Raw genomic sequence first — 26,051 nt, 5'->3', positions numbered from 1 at the left:
TCAGTTCAGTGTATGAATAAGAGCATCATAGCAGAGTCAGTGCCTCAAAAAAAACGAAAATGTAGGCTACCCTTGTCTCATAAGAGTAAAAAATAATGATAGGCCTAGTCTTGCATGCTGCCCTGTTTGTAACAGTGACTTTAGCATTGCCCATGCCAGGTGAAATGATTGCAAAAGACATGTTGAGGTGAGTTTAAGTGCCAATTAATGTGCATATTATTCAGGCCTATAGCCTAGATGGCTAGTTGCCAAGGCTACATGAAAACACCAAACTACCAAAATCTAAATATTTTATATCTATAGGCCTTCCTTATTTGGTGTAGGCCGACTGACTAGGCTAAAGTTTTTTTTTTTTTTTTGGGGGGGGGGTCGTGATACCTCCCTGAAATGACTTTTTGCAGGTTGGGATGTCTGGGTCTGGCTCGTCAGGCTAGCCCCAGACAGATTTATTTTTTATTTCTGGTCAAAAAAATGGCCCTTTCAAGAGAAAAGGTTTCCGACCCCTCGTATACAGTTATTGCGACAGTGTCTCATAGCCTAAAACCAAATTACCCTTCAGGGCATGAGAAATGGAAAAAGAAACTTCACAAGAATGAACAGCTGGAACAGCAGTCGGATAAACTTGTGTTAGTTCCTTGGTTTGTTCAGCATGTGTTGTTGGCCTAACAGGGAAGTGAATCCCCTGATCTGTCTGAAGTTTGCCAACCTTACCCAGCCAGAGTACTTTGCAAAAGTTGTGAAATATAACCGCATATTTCGTTTTTTGAATGCCGGCAACTGGCAACATTTTTTGAGAAAAAAGAACACATCTTTGAATGCGTACATAATAACGTGTGTGCTCGAGATGAAATTGGTGTTTCCATAGAAACATGTGAGGACCCATCTAAACTAACGGGTGATTTCACTCTTCCCATACAATATTACAATATTTCAGTCAAGCTTTAGTTGGTTGAACGTACAGTATGCAAACTGGAAAGTAGCCTAATGGATTAACTTTGATTTGCTGTGCTGCATACTGGACAATACATGCACATAGTAAATTATATGAAGTATTACAATGTTAGTTTAAAGTATTGAAGGAAAGTGTGTGTGTGTGTGTGTGTGTGTGTGTGTGTGTGTGTGTGTGTGTGTGTGTGAGTGAGGCGATGGTAGCATAGAGGTTAAGGACCTGGTCCTGGTCATGCAAAAAGTTGTGGGGTCAATATTCAATATCCATATTCAATCCCCATGTAATATAATTGACATATGTAACTGACTAGCGTTTGCTAAATGAATAAATGTAAATGTCTGTGAGAGATGGACAGAATAACACAGAGAAAACTATGTCAGCCTTTCGCTAAACTATATTTCTGTTACATAGGTGCAGCAATGCAAAACAAGGTCCCCAAGCAGCTTACAATGCCTATAAGGAAATTGTGTGTAAGGACCAGGGGGTAAAGTGTGTGTGTGTGTGTGTGTGTGTGGGGGGGGGGGTGATGAGTGAAAATGTATTTACTATTCTTATTTTGTCACAAACTGTAGTCTTGTTTTGTAAAAATGAAGATGTTGCTACCAAAATGCTACAGCAAAAATGAAGTGGACTACAGCGTGCAGCTTGCCTGGTGCAACCAGCAGGACGGTTGAGAGGTATCCATGGTTACAGATGACTCTTCACACACTCCCCTTGACTTCTCCTGTAACATTACATTACAGTTATAGTACCTAAAACATCTGATTTATACTATCCATCCAATTGTGGCTGCCAAACCCTTCTGTAATCGACATGTTAACTTTAATGTATAACATGCTGAAGTTGACTAAAAAGAGGAATAAAAAATCTTGGATATTGATCATATTGCCCATAATGCCTTAATTAAAAAAATGAGAAAAAATCCAACCTTTAATGACACCAATTTTCATAGTGAATGAATAATGTATCGTAAATAAATAAATGTTCTTCCTTAAAATACAGGCAAACATACACACTGATTTTATTAAAAGGATATTAACACGGGGACTCGCGAGCATGAGTCCTGAAACCCTGTTCATTCGCGCATAGGGATTTTTTCGGTAACACTTTATAATAACTACACAAAATTCATCATTTATTAAGCCTTTGCTACTTATTAGTTAATGGTTTGTTCATCATTAGTGCTTTATTGTTCATACATAATTTATCATCAGTATAGCATTTGTTCACACAGTTATAAATGGTTTGTTCATAGTAAATAAGCCTATATCTAAAATGTTTTATACATTATTGTTAATACTTAATAAATGGTTGCAATAATATGTTTTTGATGAAGTAATATTTCCATTATTTAACAGTTGTTACATACACATGCACTAATGATTAGTTAGGGTGAGGATACATATTTTATAAACCACTTCCTAATACTATAATTCATGATTAACTCAGGAGTTACAAGAGGTTAGTTAATGATATTTTGTGAGCATGTGTATGTAACCACTGTTAAATAATGGACATATTACTTCATCAACAAAATAATATTGCATCATTTATTAAGTATTAACAACAATTTATAAACATATTTTAGATATAGGCTTATTTACTATATGAACAAACCATTTATAACTGTCTGTACAAATACTTTATGTATGAGAATTACTGTAACATAGGAGCAATGCTTTACAAATGATGAACAAAGCATTTTGTAAGGGTTTGCAACTGGTTTATAATGGGGAAATGATTTAATTTACAATTGGTAGTTTCATTATTTATTAAGTATAAATCATGTACTTACAAACATATTTTTTGGATAGGCTTATTTATGAGCAAACCATGTATAACTATGTCAACACATGCTTTACTGATGATAAATTATGTATGAACAAGAAATGACCAATGATGAACAAACCATTAACTAATAAGTAACAAAGGCTTAATAACTAATGAACTGTGTAGTTATTATAAAGTGTTACCGTATGTCTACCACACTCTATTGGCTGCAAGGTAATTCATTATTCATGAGGATGTCCAGAAAACCACAAGGGGGCGCTAAATCTGCCAAAATGGACTGTTTTATTCTCCAACCAAACTGGGCTTGTGAAATGACATCTGAGCATTTCTTGGACTGACCTAAGTTGCATACCTTCTGTGTTAACATCACAGAACAAGGTAAAATGCTGTGTTCAACCATTCTGTCACCCCTTTAAGATGAAAGTAAATTTAAACTTATTTTTTATTATATATTATTTTCTGTTGTTTGTAACAGTACTTTCACACACACACAAAATCCAGGAACTGATCACAACATTCTGGCTTCTTAATGACAATTTGTTGTTATCTATGGTCATATGAAGCATGCCTCCTGCCAGATAAGAATAACTTATTTGTTCTATGTGTCGGAAATTTGTCTTGGGCAAGGAGAGGTACCGCCACTGACATGACAAGACAGAGTCAAACATACAGGCTAAACAGACACATTTGTCCCTCTCTTGCATGTAAATGGTTAGGGTTAGGGTTAGTGTTTGGCCATTTGAAAATGGTCTGCAAAGAAATGGGTCTTAGACAGACCTACAGGGAGAACTCAAAGATTTGAGATTTCTTTTTTTGTTGGTTCATGTGTAGTCTAGACCTGGATACATTGTGCTTTTTATCTAAATAGGCCGCTGTTCTAAAAGTCGTTCCGACGCTGACAGGAAATGGCAAGAAGTACGCTGCTGGTGTTGCTCCTACTTTGTGTGCATGGTATGCAGTGTTTTCACACATCCTTTTTAGCAGTTTGAATAGTTGAGTTGTGATAATGGAGAGGACCATTGAACAAAGGTTTACAAATTACATTATGATGAAGTGAACACCATTACTTTTACATCTTTGTAAGTCAATATATTGCTTTGTTCAGGGTCTGATAGTCATATAAACATGCCAGTGATGTTGCTGGATGAAACAGATCACGATTGCATATTTAGAAAGCTATTAAAACGGGTGATAACGACACTAATATTGTTAGAACAGCTAAGCTTCTAGATCGTATTGTTAGCATTGCTGTAAATTAACACCCATAAGTATTTCTGGGATAAAATATTGCAAATCGATTTGGTCACTTTATTTGGCATGCGCTTATCAGTTGTAACATAGCAGGGACTGAAAACAGAATGATTTTCATTTCGGTTCGCTCTGACCAAAAACATTTTTTCGTTCCTGTTCCATTGTGTCCAAGGCTTCTCCTCTAAACCGGTCAAAGCATTATAGAAGAACGCTTAATAACATTCCTTTAAAAATGATATTGTCTTGGCCGGTGGCACAATACCAGTAGGTTTTTTTTGCCCAAAAGCCTTAAAGCTTAAATCAAAGCACATTCAATATTAAGGCTAACTGTTAAAATCACTGTGCTTGAATTCAGGCGTGGGGTGAGATTTATAAGTAGGCAAGTAGGCCTATATAACATTCAATCTTAAAAAATGTCAGATAGCCTAACTTCAGGCACAGAAAATGTCCTTGCTTTAAGCTCTGTAATAGCCTAACCTATGTGTGGTGCTACCAACTTGACAGGCCTATAGATATTTTCGTAGTGTCTCACAAAATGGCTACATACTTGGAAAAGTCAGTTAGATAGTGTTGGATATGACAATCCTTTTATCAACTAATAGTTCTAGCCTATTATACAGGGCAGACACTGATTCATAAAATCTGACTAAATTCATCCTATAAGGGTCTGGGGAACACTGTGTAGGCAGGTGACTTTTTTCAAGTCTATACATTTCAAACAAAAGTTAATCGAAACGATAAATACCGTTATTAATCGGTTATCTAAAATTGAGTTAAAATAATGTTTTCTCTCCAGAACAAGTGAAATTGGTTTTGTTTCCGTTTCCAGTTAGGTTCATCCAAAAACTGTGTTCGTTTCTGGTTTTCGTTGTTTAACCCGTTTCTAATCCCTGTAACATATAGTCAAAACGTTATCCATATCATATCAGAACATGAAATAATAACTAGCAGTCGTACATTATTATTAGCTATCCTAGCAAACGTTTATCCTAGCACCTAGGACTAATGTTAAATTCGTCGGTTTGTACGCTGTCAGCGAATAAGTAAGCTTACTTCTTACATATCTTAAGTTAAAGAATGGAAAACATTTGAACGGTATTATCCATTTACATTCAGGTTGTGTTTTATTTTCATAATCTTTGTTCAGTGAATACATACAACCATCAGTTTGTTTGTTAACAGAAATTTTGTGATTATGACGCTCAGGCCTATGAACTATAAGTTTGCCCGCAAACTCTCATCTTGGTGTGGAAGTAGATAGCTCAGTGGTTAGCGTCATGGTTTAATGCGTGGGAGACTGGGGTTTGATTCCTGTGTATAGTGTTTTGGCAGAGGTAAGTAGAAGTGTAAGTGAACATGTGTACTAACGTCTCTGCAGAGAAGGCGCAGAATTTGAAGAAGAAATCAGTTCTCAAACGGAAGTTTTGATTGCAACAATTAGCTACAGTAGTTCAAGCACCAGGGTGTAAATAGCACACATTACTGTATACACCAGGGTATGAATAGCATCCACTTCTACACCGTGTTTCAAATTATTATGCAAATTGGATTTAAGTGTCATAAACATTTATTTTTTTGTTTTTCAATTAAACTCATGGATGGTGTGGTGTCTCAGGGCTCTTTGGATCATTTAAATCAATCTTAATCTTAAACACCTGTGATAATTAGTTTGCCAGGAGAGCCCAATCAAAGGAAAACTATTTAAGAAGGATGTTCCACATTGTTAAGCATGCCATAGGTTTCAAGCAATATAGGAAAGAAAAAGGATCTCTCTGCTGCTGAAAAGCGTGAAATTGCGCACTACCTTGGACAAAGTATGAAAACATTGGATATTTCTCGAAAACTTATGCGTGATCATCGTACTGTGAAGAAATTTGTCGCTGATTCAGACCACAGGCGGGTTCGTGCAGACAAAGGCATAATAAGGAAGGTTTCTGCCGGACAAATTCATAAGATTAAGAGAGCAGCTGCTAAAATGCCATTGCATAGTAGCAAACAGGTATTTGAAGCCGCTGGTGCCTCTGGAGTCCCGCGAACCTCAAGGTGTACTGTAGGATCCTCAAGAAGTTTGCAAGTGTGCATAAATCTACTATTCGGCCACCCCTAAACACTGCTCACAAGCAGAAACGGTTGCAGTGGGCTCAGGAATACATGAAGACTTGTTTTCAGTTTTGTTTACGGATGAGTGCCGTGCAACCCTAGGTGGTCCAGATGGATCGAGTAATGGATGGTTGGTGAATGGCCATCATGTCCCAACAAGGCTGATACATCAGCAAGGAGGTGGCGGAGTCATGTTTTGGGCTAGAATAATGGGGAGAGAGCTGGTAGGCCCCTTTAGGGTTCCTGAAGGTGTGAAAATGACCTTGGCAAAGTATGTAGAGTTTCTGACTGACTACTTTCTTCCGTGTTACAAAAAGAAGAACTGGAGCAAAATCATCTTTATGCATGACAATGCAACCATCTCATGATGCAAAGAATACCTCTGGGTCATTGGCTGCTATGGGGATAAAAGGAGAGAAACTCATGGTGTGGTTCCCATCTTCCCCTGACCTCAACCCTATTGACAACCTTTGGAGCATCTTCAAGCAAAAGATCTATGAGGGGGGAGGCAGTTCACATACAAGCAGCAGCTCTGGGAGGCTACTCTGACATCCTGCAAAGACATTAAAACAGAAACTCTTCAAGAACTCACAAGTTCAATGCATGCAAGAATTGTGAAGGTGATATCAATAAAGGGGTCCTATATTAACATGTAACTTGGCCTGGTATGTTTTTTACAACCTATAAAATGTCTTGAAACTCTGTTGTGCATAATGATTTGGAACAGTGCATTTTAAGTTTTTTATTTGAAAAAAAAATACTGTTATCATTGGGAGGTTTATTCAATAAAATTCGAACGGTTGATGACATGAACATTTTACTGACTGTCTTTTGCATCAACTATTTAGGAACATCTGAGAAAAATGTCATTGCATAATAATTTGGAATGCAGTGTTATAATACAGTGATGCAAACAGCATACCTTATTCAGAGTATCTATTTGCACCCTTGCTACGAATAGCATAGGCCACACAGCTGAGATATTTACACCCTGTGACATAGCAACAAAAACACATTGCTCTTTTTTATTATTATTATTACATTGTGTGTGTATTACATCAATATGCCTGGGTAAATGCACAGCGGAGCAAATAGCATACACTGATATTTGTACCAGACAGGGTATTAGAGCACATTCCTGTGCACCGGGGTACATGCTCCTGCCTGACAAACTGTTAATGCCTTTGTAGAACCTCTAGAATGGGAGCCATCACTTTCCAGGTGAGTTGTCCATCAAACTGTGGAGGGAATTCTCAATATTCAGAAAAGGTAGGGCATTTTCCTCTAGATGATGAGCTAGATGCTGATAGTATATTTTTTACTACCATATTTCTCTTAAGACTCAATCAGGACGATGAAAGATCTGGATCCAGGCTTTATTCTTTTCAATGAGGGGCCAGTGGCCCCTTAAGGGAGAGAAGTACATGTTTGTTTCACCCCATCATGGATTTCACCAGATTCTCAGTATTCTCTGACTTCTCAGAAACAGTGTACTAACTTTATGTTACAAACAAAAGAAGGAGTGACCTCTAGGTCCAACCCAGTTTGAATATGCAATAGAAAGGGAGGATGAGGATTAGGCCTTCATCAGGTCTGGTCAGCTTCTATTGTCTTTTAATTAAAACTACCCCCTTTCCTGGGAAGTTCCTCAGAGGCCTGGACACATGCTGTTCTACAAACATTAACATTTCACACCTGGTGATAGGCAAAAGGCCTCTAGACAAGCTTTCATTGAATTCAAGGATAAACAAAGGATGCTTGCATACAGACCAAAGACACACACAGGATACACATGGGTACAAAACTCACAGATGACCATAAGAAGTACGCAGTATGTACATTTACAGAAATGAGGCTGATTCACAACACTTTTAATGCCATCAAAATAAGGTTCACTAACCTTTCAGGTGCTTTACTCATCTGGGGGTCGTTTCTAGAAAAGTTAGCAACGACGTTGCTCAACCACCATGGTACGACGCAACTTGCGACCAAACAACGACACTGTTACACCTGTTTCCAGAAAGCATCGTACCTGTGTCGCAATTTGCTACCTCCGACGTTCGAACACCATAGTTCCAACAACGTTGTTGATGATGCAGCGATACATATCATTGGTGGAAACAGTGACAACGTGTAATACCCCACCCCCTAGAAATGTCCTGTCACGGCCTATGTCGACATGTTTCTAATCTAAACCGAGTGATTAATGCTGGTATTGTCATTGCCATCAGCCAAAACCTAAACCTATTGCAAGCATATAAAACAGTTAACTTAAGCAGACCAATATGAGTCATTAGTTGTGTTAAATATCTATGTGTTAGAAAAAATATATAGCCTGGACAAATATCTGGGTATCCCATAGGTTATCAACTGTCTCGTGGCTTAACGGCAGCGCGTTGGTGCACTGCGCGCTCGGCCGGAGTTCGCATCCTATCTCTTCTTTTCTTTTCATCTCTGAGTAAGAGTAGGCCTACGAGACACAACAATAGGTTTTGACCATACATATTTATGTATATAGTTACTCTACATCGAGAGACCATAGGTACAATACATCAGTCAAAAACAACTGAATCTACGTGTCACACAGTTCACCTGCAGGTAGCGAGAAGCAAGAGGACAATCTCACATCATAAGAAAATCGAACCTACAACGTTGGGATAATAAGTCATCTGCTTTAGCCACTACACCATTTAACACTGCTGTTGTTAGGGACTGTGAAGATTATAATACTAAAAGCAAGGCAATACTTTAATTAACATAAATAGCAAGAATGAGCCAAGTAGGGGAGCAGTGTCTTAATCAAAATTAAGCTAGAGGATAGATCAATCATTGAGTCACGAGATAAACATCCACTTCGCAAATTTTGGTTAGGCGGTTGTGATTTTTGGTTAGGCGCTCCGGACACCAACAGGAACTACCAAGGAACGACACAAGTGCGACTGCCTAGGGGCAGTAGTTCAAACCATAGACATAATATACATAGACGCCGCATTGGCTGCTGGAAACAAGAAGTGCGGCCTCCATCTTGGACCGGTCATACTCCTCGTTGCGTTGCAGCAGAAAACACAAGATGACAGCTGTGCAGCATGTTCCTGCTCAAATCGGCGGACCATACTCGGGGGATTAACTTTTCACAAGTAAGATTTAACATTACCTTATTATTGCTTGTATTTTGTATTTTCGAACAATGTGGCCTGTATCATAGCTACATGTATGACCTTTGCAGCAAAAAAATCCGTGTGAAAATCTGTTCGGTATTCAGTGAGATATGATTAATTAAGTGCGCTGACAGCTCATTGAACCGGCCAAACAGATTACACTGAGTGGAGTGGATGACCGGTCCAAGATGGCGGCTCCAAATCTCGTCAGCGCTAGTAGGGAGCAGCGGTCGATGCGGCGTCTATGTATATTATGTCTATGGTTCAAATGACCCAACTTTGCGTCCTTGTTTGCGATTGAGAGTTCGAACTACCCTTTCTAGAAACACCAAATCCAAGAACGATGGAGCGTACTACCAAGGTTGCGACGCAAGTTAGCAAACGACGCTTTCTAGAAACGACCCCCTGGACTATCATATTTAAGACTACCCCCCCCCCCCATATTTTCGTATTTAAGACTATTTCGGACTGTATTTAAGACTATTTCAGACTATTTAAGACTGCAGTTGATGCTGCAGCAAAACTACTAGAACTACTACTACTAGAAATTTACAGATCATTATATAATTTCAAATTTGACCTGTAATTGTATTTCACTAAAAAAATGTACCATTCTAAGTCTATGCTTTGACTGTAACCCCTCCCCTCCAAACACACACACACACACATAAAAAATGAAAAACAATAAGATTAAAGTACAATTACAGTAATATATTAAATTGAAGTCTACTAGCACCAGCACTGTGAGCGTCTAGCTACATGTCTAAAGTTTGAGATGACTATGCGTCTGTGACAAGCTTTGTCTCTTGCGTCACAAATGAAACTCTTCCACTGAGCCCACGGCCACTGGAACAGTCACCACAAGGTAAGAATATGACATGTTCTTCTATTAAGAGAGTTTTATGTTGTTGGACCGCTAAAATATACAAAACATTTCATACACTTGCCCATCAACATGCTATTCTATTTCAGGGCAGTCTTTTAAAACTTGTAATGTACTATATGTGGATAGACCACGTTAAAGATGGGTTTTTTTGTCTGTGGTAAACAGATTTCACTAGACATGCTTGTCATGCCACTATTACATGAGTTTTTTGGCAAAATAATAAAAAATCTAGCATCGTCATGTCTACATTTTGTAAAAACAGAATATGTTGACATTAAAGAATATGTTTCAAATGCTTTCCATGTTGATCGTTTTGAAAAGAGAATCAGTTACTGTAGATGCACAGATACTTGAAGTTGTACCAGATTTGAGACTTTCAAACTGTTTTTTTTGGTTCATGTGTAGTCTAGACCTGGATACATTGTGCTTTTTATCTAAATAGGCCGTTGTTCTAAAAGTCGTTCCGACGCTGACAGGAAATGGCAAGAAGTACGCTGCTGGTGTTGCTCCTACTTTGTGTGCATGGTATGCAGTGTTTTCACACATCCTTACAGCAGTTTGAATAGTTGAGTTGAGGAAAACAGCGAAGAACTGTTAAGAAGTTGGTCAGTCTCTGTCCCATTGAAGTTGTAGATTAATCACATATTTTACTGTGTTATTTATTTTTTTGTCTTTTGATGTGTTTTGTGATGTGTACTGTACAGTTGAATTGATTATCATTATATTTCTTTCTCCTCTAATATGGCCACTTTGAAGAGGTAACTTCAAATTCAGGTATGTCCTGGTATCTATAAAACTAAATGTTTCATGAAATTCTGGTTTTCAACATATATGAAAATAAATTGGTTGAGATAAGTGTTCATAACTGTCTTTTGTAAATAACCACACACTTAAAATTAAGGATCATTAAGGATTTCAGTTGGTTTATAAACTGTTTCTAACTAGAAAGATCTGGTGATAACCATAGGAAATAACTTTTCAGTTCCTAAAACTAAAGAGCAATGGTGTTGACTCAAGCAGAACTGAAAATAATAAGTCCAGTAGTCTATTCCTTTATTTGTAATTGACTTGACTTGACTTGACTTATAGAATTCATATTTGATGGGACTAGGCATTAGAAGATATGGCTTTGTTCTCTCACAGTTCCTACTCAATTTGCATGGACAACATACTTTGCATTTCTAGGACAGCCCTAGTGTACTCCAATTTCCTCCGAATCGAATTAATAAATGGAATAAATTGCAACCCCAAATCAAAGTTGGGACATGTTAAATGCAAATAAAAATAGAATGTGATATGTCTCGTAAACCCATATTTAGCAGCAAAAAGGACACAGACAACATATCAAAAGTTAAAAAAGACACATTTGACTATTTCATGGAAAATATATGTTGTTAATGTTGAATTTGATACCAGCAACATGTTTCAAAAAAAGTTGGCACGGGGGTAACAAAATGCTGTAAAAGTTGTGTAATGATACAGAAAACAAAAGTAAGAATGTTTCACACCTACAGCATGATTGGGTATGAAAAAGAGCATCCCAGAGAGGCAGAGGGCTCTATCTTGGCGATCTAAAACTCAGCACGAAGCGTATTATTATCATAAAGGAAAGCATATTCCTATCGTACACTTTTTTTCTTGGTCTATAGCGAAAGGCGCATATAAGCACAGCTGAAGACGCACTGTCACCAGATGTAAGCAGCACTTTCTCTGCAGGATAAATGTCCTTAGGTTTTTATTTAGTCATTTGAATATTATTGAATAAAAAGTGTTCCTTTTTCAGGCTATGTTTTCGATGGTGACCCATTGTCAGTCAATAGTGAAAGTAATTAAGAACTGATTTGCCGTTGACTATGACACCACAGTGAAGTTAGTTTCACTTTGCCAATGAGTTCAAATAATAAGTGCAGATGTGTGTAGGCTATACTCTGCTAGGTTTTAATAAAGTATGGTTTAGTGGAATACCTGTACTATACGGTCTTGCGTGCAAACAGATTCCCTGACTGCGCCGCTGATTATCAAATTACAGATACGCTGCAGCAGAGTCTTAGAAGTAAAGATGCACTGTAGGGGTATTCATCACTCTGTGTAAAACTTTGTGGACAAATGATGAAACAATGCCATTTTAATGCTTCTTAACATAATTGTGAAGTATTTGGAGAGTTCACCATCTACATTACATAATATCATTAAATATATTCAGAGAATTCAGAGAATTCTTTGCAAACAATGGATAGAGCTGAAAAACAATATTGGATGGTCTTGTTCTTTTGGACCCCAGATGGCACTGCATTAAAACTAGACCTGTTTCTGTAAAGAAAATCATTGTATGGTCTCAGGAAAACTTCTGATAACCATTGTCTATGAGCACACTTTTATACTCAATTCAAAAATGCTAGTGTAAACTTTACCATGCAACAGTCAAAACTGTATTTAGACATGATACAGAAATTCCACCGTCTTATCTGACCCTGAGCTTGTTTAAAATGGACTGAGGTTAGACCAATCTTTTGGAAATCATGAACATCATGACAATCATCTGAGCTAAAGAGGAGAGGGCCTATCCAAGTATCCAACCTATCCAAAAAAACATGATTAAGAATGCCCCATACTGTTGAACAACTGAAATCCTATATCTAGAAGGAATGAGACAACATTTAATTCTCAAAACTCTAGCAACTGGTCTCCTACTGTAAGTTCCTAAACATTAAAGGAGAATTCCGGTGTGATTTTGACCTAAAGTGTTTTGAAACATGATACCGAGTGTGAACGTATGTCTCATAGCCCATCTCGGCTTGTCCCCTGCACTCCAAAATCTGGCGCTAGTTAGCCGATGCTACCAACAAGGCGGTCAATGGTGGTGCCTCGGCATCGGCATAGCCATGCAAATAAATCACTGTTTTACACCATTTACGAGGCTCAATGTATCTCCACACTTCATTGGTAGACTTCCGAGGGCCCTGACATTTAAAACGAGACATTGAGAACTTTGAAAAAGCACTGGTAGTTTACTTACAAGACGATTTATACAGACAGTATCTTCACGAAGTTTAGCGTTTGCAGCCATCTTGAATTTAGTCATGATAAGTCGAGCGACGAGTAAGAATGAACAGGTATGATAAGGGATCAGATTCCAAAAATAATTCCGTGGAAATGCATGGATTACAGTTTCTTCCAGTAGCAGCAACTGGAATCCATGCATTTCCACGGATCCAATTATTATTTGCCATATTGTACTATTGCTTGAATCAATCTGACAGGCAGAGATTGCATTATGTACAGAATATCTATTCAAAGCTGTACACCTGGTGCTGGCTACATGTGCAGAAAATCAACTTGACACGGTTTAAAATAGAAATTTTAGAGCGCTCCTTCAAAGTTGTGTTCTACAGAAAGGTCATATTAACAAAGGTGTACAGTATAGCATTATAAGTGAATTACCATTACATGACTAAATCTTTTGGTGAAATCATGTGTAATAAAAATGTCCTTCATCATCATATGAATCATATGAACACAGGGGTTGCCCACTATAATGTTTATGATTGGCAAGTCCACCTGATTGGCAAGTCCACCTGAAAGTTGTGAGCATACTAATGAAGGTCCTTGATACCAACCACATGTGCTTTTAACATTTAAAGGTTGACTCATTTTCCCGTATCTGTCTCTGCAGCCTCAATTCAGGAGAATGCCTGCTACAGAATCGACCCTGGGGTACTGGCAGGGGTGGTCATCAGTGACATCATCCTGACCACGGCTATCGTCCTTATCACCTATTACTGTGCAAGCCGGCGCAGACGACAGACAGACAATGGTACAGTTTTGCTTCATGTCTCTAATACTATTTTATTTCTATTTATTTTATTGGTCTATTTGATAGGGAACATGCATATTATAACATTGTATGATAAGAAAAAATACACCATGTAAACACCATGTATGCCAGAGTTAGTAAAAATAACTACTTTTCATCTTCAGGTGGTGTCACAGTAAAGGGTGTGCTCATTTTAGTTTGGGATTAATGAGAGAATAAGAATCACTGCAGAGCAGAGCAGACCGGTGTAGACTACAGTCTAGTTTAAAGAACTAGTGCAAAGTGCAGTGCAGTGTAGTTTTCTTTGAAAAGCTGAGTGTGATCTGCAACTAGGTCATCCTCCAGTCTGAACAGAAGTGGTCAGTTGTTTATTCAGTGTATAGCAATATACATGTAGGTGACTAGTAAGTGGGTGAGAGAATACTGGAATCAGTGACTGTAAGTATTTGGGGAAAAACAGCAATATAACTTTATTTTTTAAAACATTAAATGTTTATTTCAGAGGAACTACAACTGGTGCTATGTTTACCATTAAGATAAAGAGCAGGAGCTTTGCTATGAGCAAGTTAGAAACCACAACTCTGAAGAAAGGAAAGAGCCGCGCCCCCCGCTATTTCCTCTCCCATATAGCTATTGTTTTCTTCACAGCTCTGCCTGCACACCCCATCAACAAAACCTAAATGCATACATACTACACATATGAAATAGTCATTAAACCACTGCTTCAACTTATGCTATACACTACTTTTTAAAGTGCATGGTGTAAATACCATATATATTACATTTGTATATGTTATGCCTTTAATCAGACATGACAGTGAAGAAAGTGACAGTGAGTAAGTGGGGGAGAGAGACAGAGTGGGAAATGACCCGGGCTGGACTTGCACCTGGGGCCCCATGGGCACCTACTGTAGACCCAAACATGGCAGGGAGGCTACAGCCACCTAGCCTGGTGTTACCATCCTACGTACTTCTGGCCAAAATTTGATTTCAGCCTCGTAGTCACAGGCGGTAAGGACCAGGCTAACAGCCACCCACGCCACAGTGCCTCATAGTGTTGTGGGTGCTCCCCACTATAACGCCACTGGCTTTCAATACCCATCTGAGTTGGAGTTCCTGCTATCACCTCTAGGTGTCAGTGCAGAGAAGAAGGAGTCAGAGCCATATATATATATCTGTATAGATGGCTCTGGAGTGAGTGGTTGTGTCTAGGCTAGCATTGTGGCTAACATTGTTAGCCAAAGGTGTTTAGGCTTGTTGGAGGTTCTTAAAATGTCATTGAAAAATATATATATATTTTTTTTGTTGTTGCTATTTGAATACAATGTGCTTAAGTTTTGACTGACTTTATGTGTCAGTTAGACTGCCAATTACTATCTAAAACATATAAATTGATACTGCACCTGAGTTAGTGTTGTTGACTTGTTGTATGATTAAGTGCATCAGTCTGGAAAGTTGAAACACAAATAGTATATGAATATGCTCAGCAAACATAATTAGAGGAAACATAAAATAAAGAAGTTAGATAGAAATATGGACTTCAATAATTCAATATTCAATACAATGTCACGTGTTCATTATAAGCAGACTTTTCACTTTATTGCCTTTTACTAAGGTGTTTTATTGTTTTTACCTCAACAGCTGAAAAGGTCTATATGAATGTCAGAGCCAACTGCAAGAAGTAGGTCAATGGGGCGCACCAGAACAGTAAACAATACACGATTCCCGTTGCCTTTGTACATTACACATCAGTAAATGGCTTCACATCCACACACGGATGCCCTGCGCTGGACATGCACCATGAGGGACATGAATTCATCCGTTCTCTTCAGCTCTTAGTGCTTCTTCGTATCTTTGCCTCAGACAATTTATGCCGTCTGAACTCAGGCTTCAAATATGCATCTCCGTATGAGTCACATCTGCATCTGGACTATTGTGTCGTGTGCCATCACTTGGAAGGTGCATTCCTACTTTGGATAGTTGAGAGATATTCTGTGGGAAAACACACAGTGGTAAGAATTGTTTGTTGTGGCTCACCATTGTTGTTGTTAATGTATCATGACATTATATAAAAATATAAAAATATAGTGAACAAAAGTGGATTTATACCAGTGTTTAGCTTGATCTCTCAATGTTTAACTATGTTATACTATATATTCAAGAGGTTTGGGTGGTTTGCTTTCTATTAAGAGGTCAGTGGTTTTGTCGGTGATGCACAGCAAGGCCATGCCAAACATTCTTTATTTAAAAAAGATATGCTCTTGGTTTTGATAAGATTTACTTGACAGTATCGACATAAGAGTGACATGACACTGTCATGAACACATGACACTGTCATCATGAGACATGAAACCTAACCCTAACCCCTTACCCTAACCCTAAACCTAAACCTAACCCTATCTTGTTATGCCAAAAAACGAATGTCACTTAATAACAGAAGTGTTATGTCATAAACATTTATGACTTGTTTATGACACGTTCATGTCACTCTTATGTCTCACTGTCAAGTAAAGTGTAACCGATTATAATAAGTGATATTAATATGCTATAAATGTTTTAAAATATGCCATATAGTCAACAAATATCTTGGATTGATGATTGACATGTGGTGATCTATTTTCTCCATTCATTGTCTGTGAGTGCCTCACAGATACTGTTTCTTGATTCACAGATTTTCAGTGATATTTGAGCTGTTGTTTGCCTGATGCAAAATGTATTCATTTTGTTATTTTTTCCCTGTTTCATGACAGTTAGATAAATATAATTGCCCCATTGTGTGTGTGTGTGTATGAAAGTTAGGAAAGGAACTGTGTACCATGACCAGATGAGTGTTCACAATGGAATGGAATGTCCCTGATATTTTGGTGTTTAAAACAGGAACATGGTGTCTGGATAGAAAAACCCAAAAGAAAAAAAATATAAACTCTCAATTTCAAAATTCAATATCAAGTGCTCTAAATAAATCTTCACAAAACAAGACATACTGCATAGTGGTGTGTAATATGATATAAAGCAAGATGATGATTAAGAATTAAGTGAAATAAGAATAATGTGAATATCAAGAAAACATTTCAATGACTACATTGCAGCAACAATAGACTAGCAAGGTAGGCATGTATGCTGTGCTTCTTAAATCTGAAAGAACATTTAAAGTACTGTTCCATGGATGTAAGAGGAAGTAAATATTCAACGTGTTATATTTTTCCATTGAATTCAGTGATATTTTCAATGCGGCTATTCAAAGCAAACATTGTGAATGAAATTTGCCCAGTGACACCAGTGCTCTCAGGTAAGGTCATCTGAAGTTTATGTTTTACCATAACAAACAAACAAACGCATAATTGAGACACAACTGAAGTGTCCTTTTGCTAGTAACACATACCAAAATGTTTAGCAAAATGATTAATCAAAGGTTAGTCAAAGTGGTTCTGGATCTATATGGGACTATATGGCTAAACATTTAGGCTGCTGCTTCTCCAAAAAAATCTCAGTCAAGTTCTGTATTTTTTAATCACAGCACGGTAGATGAGGTTATTGGAGAAATCACCAATAGAACCAATACATGGAGGGACTTTTAATTTCTGAAGCCGGGTTTCCTATCTCTGACAAGCGACTTTAAGTATTGGTATTTATCTAACAAAGCCTTTTTAACAGGCAAATGTTGGAGACCGCTGCAGCCTGCAGATCACCACAACCTGAATTTGCACGAAACAGAGATTATGGTGGTGGTCGGAGAAAGGAAATGGCCCAAGCGAGTGTGCCTCTGTGTCTGACGAGAAACGCCTCTGTGTGAAGAAGAATTATTATCTCATTATTATCTCAAGTGTAGACGTTCATAACACAGGCCATGGTGGCCATCTTTCAAGAACAATAGAAGCACACACTCTTAAGACGAATGTGTTGTCCCTATCTAACATGGAGATGTGTTAAAAACAATGCAAGTTGTGTTGTTTTCAAAACATTCATTTTAAGAGTGCATGGTTAGGGTGTGGATTTCAGAGCTTGGTGCCAATGGTCATTATCTCCAGGTTTGGGACGTCAGATTAAAAAGTCATTGTTATAATATTTTACATTGATACAGATAGATAGATACTTGGGGATAGATATTGATCCCAAGCGGAAATTCAAGGTCTCAGTAGCATACAGACATCACACACAACATTCACTAACAGCAGAAAAAAGTAATTAAAAGTATAAAATATTAAAAAACACAAATTGTGCATACTGTTTTGCGTCTTTTTTTTTTTTTTTTTTAAAGTGTAGGTAAGGATTTTTTTATTATATAAATTTTGACATAATTTGAAGTGATTATTTAGCATTTATAAAAAAATATGTTTTTTCCCAGAGTACCACTAGATAGAGTCCGCATACCATATCCCAGGTAAAAAAAAACGATTAAAAGTGTACTTTTTGAAAGTGTACTAAGTACCGTTTGTACTTTTTTCGTCAAATTCAAGTGTAATTAAGTGTATTGAATTATGTATTAAGTTCAACTTAATACCAACTTGACTATACTTTGAGTGTAATTAGTGTGCTAAAATGGAACAACTTTTTTCAAACTTTAAGTGTTCTTAAGTACATTATACAAAAAGAGATTTTATGAGCATTCAAAACACAGTCGCAGTACAATTTTGTAACATCCCAAGTGTATTGGAAATGTACTTAAAAGGCATTACAGTATAACTAATAATAGTGTGGTAGTGTATTTTGAATACACTCTTATCATCCTCATTTCTATTCATTTGGCATGCTTCTGTAATATTTTAAATATTATAACTTCAAGTGCCTTGAAAGTTTGCAGTTATGTTAATAAAAGTATAGTCTTAAGATACTTTAAGCATTATAAAGGCATACAATTTAAATATAATATTAGTGTGATTTAAAATTGTACTATTAGTACTCTCCTACCTATTCTGTTACATGACAAATTACACTTTGATTATGAGAAAAACATTTTATTGACATGAATGAAAACAAAACATAATATTCATCCATAACAAAAGTAAAACATTCTTCTGAAAGTTATGGATCTCTTGAGCATATCTTTTCAAGTTGGATGTGGTAACGCGATAAAACATGCATTTGGGCGTATTATATTATTTCACATGCATAGATTTTTCGAGTGGCTGTTTGGAGCGCTGGTCAGATTCCTCCTCGCTCGCAGCATTTTCTTCCATGCTTGGGGAGCAGTTTCCTCTGAGTGCGTATGCGCAGAGAGAATTTGTGCGCACACATTTAATATCTACGTGTGTGAAATAATATATAATATAATACACCCAAATGCATGTTTCAGCGCGCAAGTGCTTTTTGCCACTATTGTGTCGCGATACTCTACAGCCTCATTGGTAGACCATCAATTCAAAATGCAGATTTCATGAAAAACAAAAGTTGTTTACCCTCCTAGGTGAGAGAATTTGCCCTCTAAGCTTGAAATTGTTTACCGGACACCCAGCCTACAAGCCAACAACTTAACAGTCTAACATGGCTAAATTTGTAATGCATGATCATTTATTGCTTATTTGTTTGCAAAGTCTCATGGTGGTTACGGATCATGGCTGAGGAGGAAAGGTACAGCTGGTAGAGTTGTGCAGTGAGTGAACTTCCCTCCCAACACTGAGATGTGGTGGCAAAGGCTGTGGTAGCTAGCTTCCTTACTAGCACACCATCTTCCAGTCCAAGATGCATAAAGTTTTCGGTGGCAACCCGGGGCTGGACAGCAGTTGACCTTGGTATTAGAGAATTTGTCTCTGTTGTCTGTGAACAGAAAGATGGACAACATTTTACAAGATAAACAATATTTTACACAGGAATCCATTGGCAATTATGAGATTAATACAGATTATCTGTACCTATTTGCCATTTACTTTTTATGGGTCAAATTGGTATTGACACCATCTGTTTGCCATCCTGGTATGGGTAGACCTGGCCAGGTAGTCTTTCCTTAAAGCGTTGTGCACCTTGGCACCGATATGAGTGCAACCACCCTGTTTTCTGCATTTGATTACCTTAGATTCCTTTGTTTCCAATACAACCGTATTATCGTTTTCGGGTTTTAAATGGGAGTCGTAGGGGCACTAGCCTATTATTTTGATGCATGAATCAAAATCATCACGTATCAAAATAGTTCTGCCCCTACAACTCCCATTCAAAATGGCATTTGACCCAGAAACGACAATACAGTCAAGCTTAATGGTAGCGCTTCTGACTTAATTATGCTTTCAAACAAAAGTTTGACTCAGGTACATTCACAAAAAGACCCTAGGTTGCATTTTGGCTTGAGTTATGCTTTAAGAGTAATGGGACAAGGTCCTGGATGAAGAATATTTACCTTTACTGCTGATTATTTGAGGCGTTCAGACATCTCGGTTTCAAAACTGTCCAGGAACACCTGTAAAAACATAGTTAGGCTACAGATTAAAACTAGGTAAATTACAAACACTACCATGAAATGAACTTGAATGCTCTGTCAAACACAAATAATTAAAAAAAATCTAAATCTATCGCATAAACCAAGGCATAATATCAATCATGTAGCCTAAGCTTCATAGCACTAACTTAGTAGAACACCAGGTTTAATTCCCCCTCTAATATCAATGGTGGAAAAAAACGTTCTACTTCATAAAATAATTTGTCCTGTAGACTCATTTTAAAAGATGTCTCCACCATTAAAGAAAAAAACAGCTACAATGTCATTAGCATGCCTAATGAATGTGAAGTGTGACTAGCCTAGCACCATCCTTTCTGTGAGTTAACTTAGCCTACACTATAATATTAAAGAACATCGGTGAACTTTAGGCAAACGTTGCTTAATAGAACCCACTTTCTTCCATCATAGTTTGTCTAACGTTAGTGCTAGCCAACGCTTGTCAATAATCCCACAAACACAAAGCAGGCTAATGTAACATTAGTTTTCTTCTTGATAGGGATCTGGTCGACGTTTATCATAGATATATACACTAGATGTCGCCTTCTGCTTCTCAGCATGCGTCAACACCGCCGCCATCTTGGTACAGGGATCTGAAGCGCTAAACTAGTTCTCCTGTATTGTCAGCGTTACCTATTTAGCGACGTTTGGCCATCCCCAGCGATAGAAAACATTTTTAGCGATTAGCGACAAATTTGGGAACTTCTCACAATGATGGCAGATTGGCTTCTTTGTTGTTGAAACGTAAGAAAATCACCTTTCTCATGGCTTTGTCATTTATGAATTCAGCTACATCTCGTTTGCCCATGGCACTGACCCATGATTATAAAAGTAACGACTGGCGTAGCCTATGTAGTAGCAGAGGTAAATGTTCTACAGATCTACAGCAACTTCTGGTGAGATTACAACTTACATGAGTAAACGAGACGAGGGGTATGTGGCCTCAACCAGAGCCTGTCTACGAAGAGCCTGTTTACTTTCATTGTATCGAACCTGGTTGCAGTATTTCCTCTAGGGGCCGCCGCTAGCTAGTGCAGAATGAATGGGAGTCTATGGGGCTAGACGGGTAAAATGTATCTTTATTATCGTCTTAAGCTTAGTTTTCTCTAGACTCAACCATAAATACATGCCTGTCAGTTGGAACAACCCAATTTTGACGATTTATGGTGATTTTATTTTCGCTAGATCTTTGCCCAGATTGACGCTAATGCATTATAGAGGAGTGGATCACTGAAGCAAGATGGCGTCTCGATTGACGCATTCGTTCCAATGAACAGCAGTAGTCAAGGCGACATCTAGTGTATATATCTATGGACGTTTATGATGTTAGCTAACGTGATCTGGCATTGCTAGCTTGTACTAGCAAGGATAAAAACAAACTCTTGAAAGATTGCTAAGCCATCAATTTAACTTCTCCAAAGACTACCGAAGGTCATAAAGAGTAAGCTACATCAGAATCATTTAACAATATGCTTTGGGACTCACCTGACAACGAATAACTTGGCACGTTAGATTAAGGTGACCAGATTTCTGAGACAAAATCCGGGTACATTTTCAGTTGAGAAGCGTAAAACATGTAATATTTTAATCTTTGTCAACTTAAAACAGGGACACTGTCCCGGGCGTCACTAGAGCTGCACTAGTCCACAATCCCCCTAGGGGGGTTCGGGGGCATGCTCCCCCGTAAGAAAATTTGGTATATTTTAACGTTTAAATGCATCAATCTGGTGCACTTTGAAAAGAAATTCAGAGGTTAGACTTCATTATCTATGGATGGAAATATTTGTGCTGTAGCCTAAACTTGCACTTCAGAATTTTAACCATGCACATACAGGTGGAATAATTATAATATTGCAGTAAGTTATGATATTGCCCAACCACAAAGCATATTTTCTTCAGTTTCACAGTTAAAGGTCCAAAATAGTATTGGCTACATTTCAGCACTCCATAAAATGATATCCTAGTGGCCGTGTTGTTCAGATAGTTAATCTAGCTAGTTATCTTGGTCATTGTAATGCCTATCTTCTTTTTTTCAGGACAGTCTGTGATCTGAGAATGTATGATAATATTTGTCTTAGGTAGCCTAATAGGGCCTATGTGTTGTCAGTCTTATATCAAGAAAAAATAACTCTCGTCTCATGATTTTTCTTTCCTTTATATTTTTGTCACTAGGAAGCATACCAGTAGAAATATAGGGTACATATTTGTAGGTGATTGTCTGGAATCGGGCAAATGACAACCATTATGGTGGGATAGGCCTACTCTGGCTAAACAATTTACAAAAAAGTTTGTACTGACATAAATAGTTTACATGAGAATAGGTATACATTATAATTTTGGCCCAAAGTTGGAGACCATGTAGAAATTTGTTGCAATTTCAAAACCGGACTACTCAGGAACCGCTTGTTGTAGGCATACGCTAGAGTTGTTACATAAGTTAGTTAATTTTCTCGCAAACCATTTATCACAGCAACTTGGCGCTAATATCATTGGAAAGCTTAGATTCCGACCGTTCACGTGATATCTGCGTATGATATGTAGCCTATGCTATCTGTGTGACGAGTACTCCGCAATTTTAGTTTAACCTGGACTTGAGCAGCTGGCACGTTCGTGATGAATAGTTTAACTAGATGTACCGCGTAGCGGTACAAAATATGACCGCCGCTCAGTCCTGCACATCCATTCCGCGAAAATAAATCATATTAATGAATTTGTCTCCATCTTCTACTCCATCCCCCACTCTTGAAACTTTAGTGTATGCTTGTTTGGAATGTGTGTTTGCACACATTCCGCACACAAAGTAGCCTACTGGCGCTGCAAAGGTGAATAGATTTGTTTCTGGGCCAAAAAATCTGTAACATTGTTATAAAACCTTTAAAATCTCTAAACAATCACAAGTAGGGCAGTTCATCATAGTCCATCCATTGCAACTGGACTGATGAAAGGTACACCTGTAGGCTACATTGTATTTGGGAAAAGCAGAAGGTAGCAGCATAATGTATTTATTTATTTATTATTAAACTAAAACAATCCCTGTCAGTTCCATGCAGTTTTCAACAGCTATCAAGAAGAGAGGTCATGTCATGGATTTTTGTGAATGTTTCTTCTTCTACATATGCATAGGTTTAGTCATCTAGTTCAAATTATATTCAGCTTTATTGTCAATCCACAAATTAAATACCAGTAGTCTAAAACAAAATGCCGTTTTACCCAGTGGTGCAAATAACTGACATGTCCAAAAGGGCCTTCATGAAATGCGTTGCGAGACTGTTCATACACATTTTAACGGGCAAAGTTGAAGAGCTACTCTCCGTTATTGTTTGTGCAAATAATATGCTGATTCATGTTCCCTTGCATTTTGCAACCATGAGGTCCATGGTTAAGCTCAATCTTTTGACGCAATCTTTTGATTTTCACCCAGCCTAGTCCATGGTAGGCGCCCGATAGAAATATTGTTTAATTTTGCGATTGAGATATCCACGCACTGGCGCCCCCCCTGCGACGTGTTCGCCCCCCGGTTTTAGAGCTATTCTAAATGCAAAAATGCATAGACATTGCATGACAAAACCGTGACTGTTAACAAACTATAAGCTATATAAGGTAGGCCCTATGCTAGGCCTATTACACAACACAAATTGTCACCAGGCTATGCTGGCGACCCAAATAAAATATCCGATGGAACCAATGGCTTACACCTTACAGTATCAAGCTGCCACCTCTTGGCGAAAAGTTAATAGTTTTGCATATCAGTAGTAATACATTTCACGTAGCTGTGAATCACGGAAAGGGCGAATGAAGTGGACACTTCTAAATGGAACCCAACCCACTGTACAGTAACTCAAGGTCTGTGGCTAAAGCAGCCATAATGAAAGCGTTATCATTGTTTGGATACTTCACACACACGTGTTTTTTAATCGCATAGACTACAACTACCAAGCTGGAATCAAAGCACATCGACTCCCCTCTCACACCCTAAACACGCACTTCGAACAAACAAAAAGCGCCTCAGTCTCACGGAATAGCCATAGGCAAAACTGTATCTGACCGGTGTAACGTTGGTATTAAATCATCCATCGCAAAGAATGATTTTTGTAGCACGTGCAACAAATATGTGTAGGTACAGCCCTGCCCTGAATACATCTCAACGTGCGCTCTAAAACATCTGGTTTAAATGGAGATGTAGATCATCACGGGATCATAGACAGGTTATCTTTCAGGTAGCCTAGGCCTATATATTTTCCATTAAAAAACCATCACGTAGCGAACGTGTTGTGGCTAACTCACTTAGCTCCTGTTAGTAGCCTAGGTTATGGTCATAAGCAAATGAGATGACAGTCGAAAGATACAATTAGTGCTGTTTTCGATTTGCTTGGTAGCCTATAAACGCATTTATGGTTTTCTACAAATACATCAATAATCAAATTGGCCTCCATCACTCAACCATGCTAACGGTAACATTATTTTACCTACGTTCTGCTATTGATAGGATTAACGTAGCCTACCTGCAGTAAAAAACAAGCATGTCCGATAAACATTCTCAGATTTATTTCGGCTTCAAGAGGAAATGGGAATTACATTTCATGCAGAAATCATCCTACCCTTAGACGTTCTCTGCGGTAAACTACTGTAGCCTACAGTCTTGTCCTTATAGGAAGCATAGTGTCTTTCTAACCCACTTTAGATTAACTTCCAACAAAATTACGTCTCACTGCAACGATGCGCCATCTAGTGGACAAACGACTACTTATCGCCAATACTGGAAATGCAGCCATGATGATGATGATGAATATTTATTTTGGCTTTCTTTTAATCCTACTGAATTTGTAATTATGTATCAGCCGTTCTAATACCGATAGTATGTGGGTGCCTGTGTGTGTGTGTGCATGTGTATATGTGTGCACCACCATCTACAGGCCAATGAGTGTAGAGTCACTAAATGTACACATAACTTAATTTTTTAGACCCCCCCATGGATGAAATTCTACGAAACTTGGCATACCCCCAGAGAATGTCAGGTTAATCATACACATAAAATTTGGTGCAGTTCTGAACGTCTTTACTGAAGAGAGGGGCGATTAAAGCAGAATGATATTGCATTTTCATTTTTTACCGGGGGGGTGCAAATCACAAATGAGTGATTATGGGCTAAGTTGATGTGGGCCCATGAGACCAACATACCATAAAAATGTCTTCATCCTCGGTGCCACGGTTCAGGTAGTTATTTAGGAAAAACTGCATTTTTTGGGTTTCGGGGGGCCCAGCGCGGAGGGGGAGTGGCCCCCGGGGACCAAACGAAATTTTTCCGTAAAAGTCTAGTGGGGCTACATACCCACCAAATTTCATGTGCCCCGGTGTTTCGGTGCCCCAGGTATCGTTGACCAAAATTTCAGGAAGTAGATGACGGAAAAAAAAAAAAAAAAAAAAAAAAACTTTGACAATCCCTATATGACCGCTTCGCTAGCTTCGCTAGCGGCGGTCATAATAAGTCCCCCGCACAAGTGGTTTCATTTCAAAGATTCTACCGCGCTGCTATTCCACCAATCGAAATAGCCTACCAGAAATATGGGCATTCTAGAACATCTCTGAGGTCTGAGCTGAGCGCTTGCTTTGACTGGCTTGAGCCTGTACGTGAAGGGTGCGGAACTGTACGTTTGGTCAGTGTTCTCTTTCTTTTTTTT

At 38.2% G+C, this 26,051-nt stretch overlaps 1 protein-coding gene across 1 annotated transcript; it reads left to right on the top strand.

The window, feature by feature from the left end:
• Positions 1 to 10,014: 10,014 nt before the first annotated feature.
• hcst (hematopoietic cell signal transducer) lies at positions 10,015 to 16,722 on the top strand. The gene is made up of 5 exons (XM_076280759.1): positions 10,015 to 10,114; positions 10,578 to 10,660; positions 10,892 to 10,909; positions 13,809 to 13,949; positions 15,591 to 16,722. The coding sequence occupies exons 2-5, from the start codon at positions 10,615 to 10,617 to the stop codon at positions 15,632 to 15,634; spliced, it is 249 nt and encodes an 82-aa protein (XP_076136874.1). The 5' UTR covers positions 10,015 to 10,114; positions 10,578 to 10,614; the 3' UTR covers positions 15,635 to 16,722.
• The last annotated feature ends 9,329 nt before the right edge of the window (positions 16,723 to 26,051 follow it).

Source organism: Alosa pseudoharengus, unplaced genomic scaffold, assembly GCF_046254945.1.
Source record: "Alosa pseudoharengus isolate Yale_2024_CS ecotype anadromous, Long Island Sound unplaced genomic scaffold, YU_APseudo_1.1 YU_APseudo_1.1_scf_12, whole genome shotgun sequence".
Lineage (NCBI taxonomy): Eukaryota > Metazoa > Chordata > Actinopteri > Clupeiformes > Clupeidae > Alosa > Alosa pseudoharengus.
Note: the sequence above shows the minus strand (reverse complement) of the source record. Positions and strands in the feature narration are given on the sequence as shown.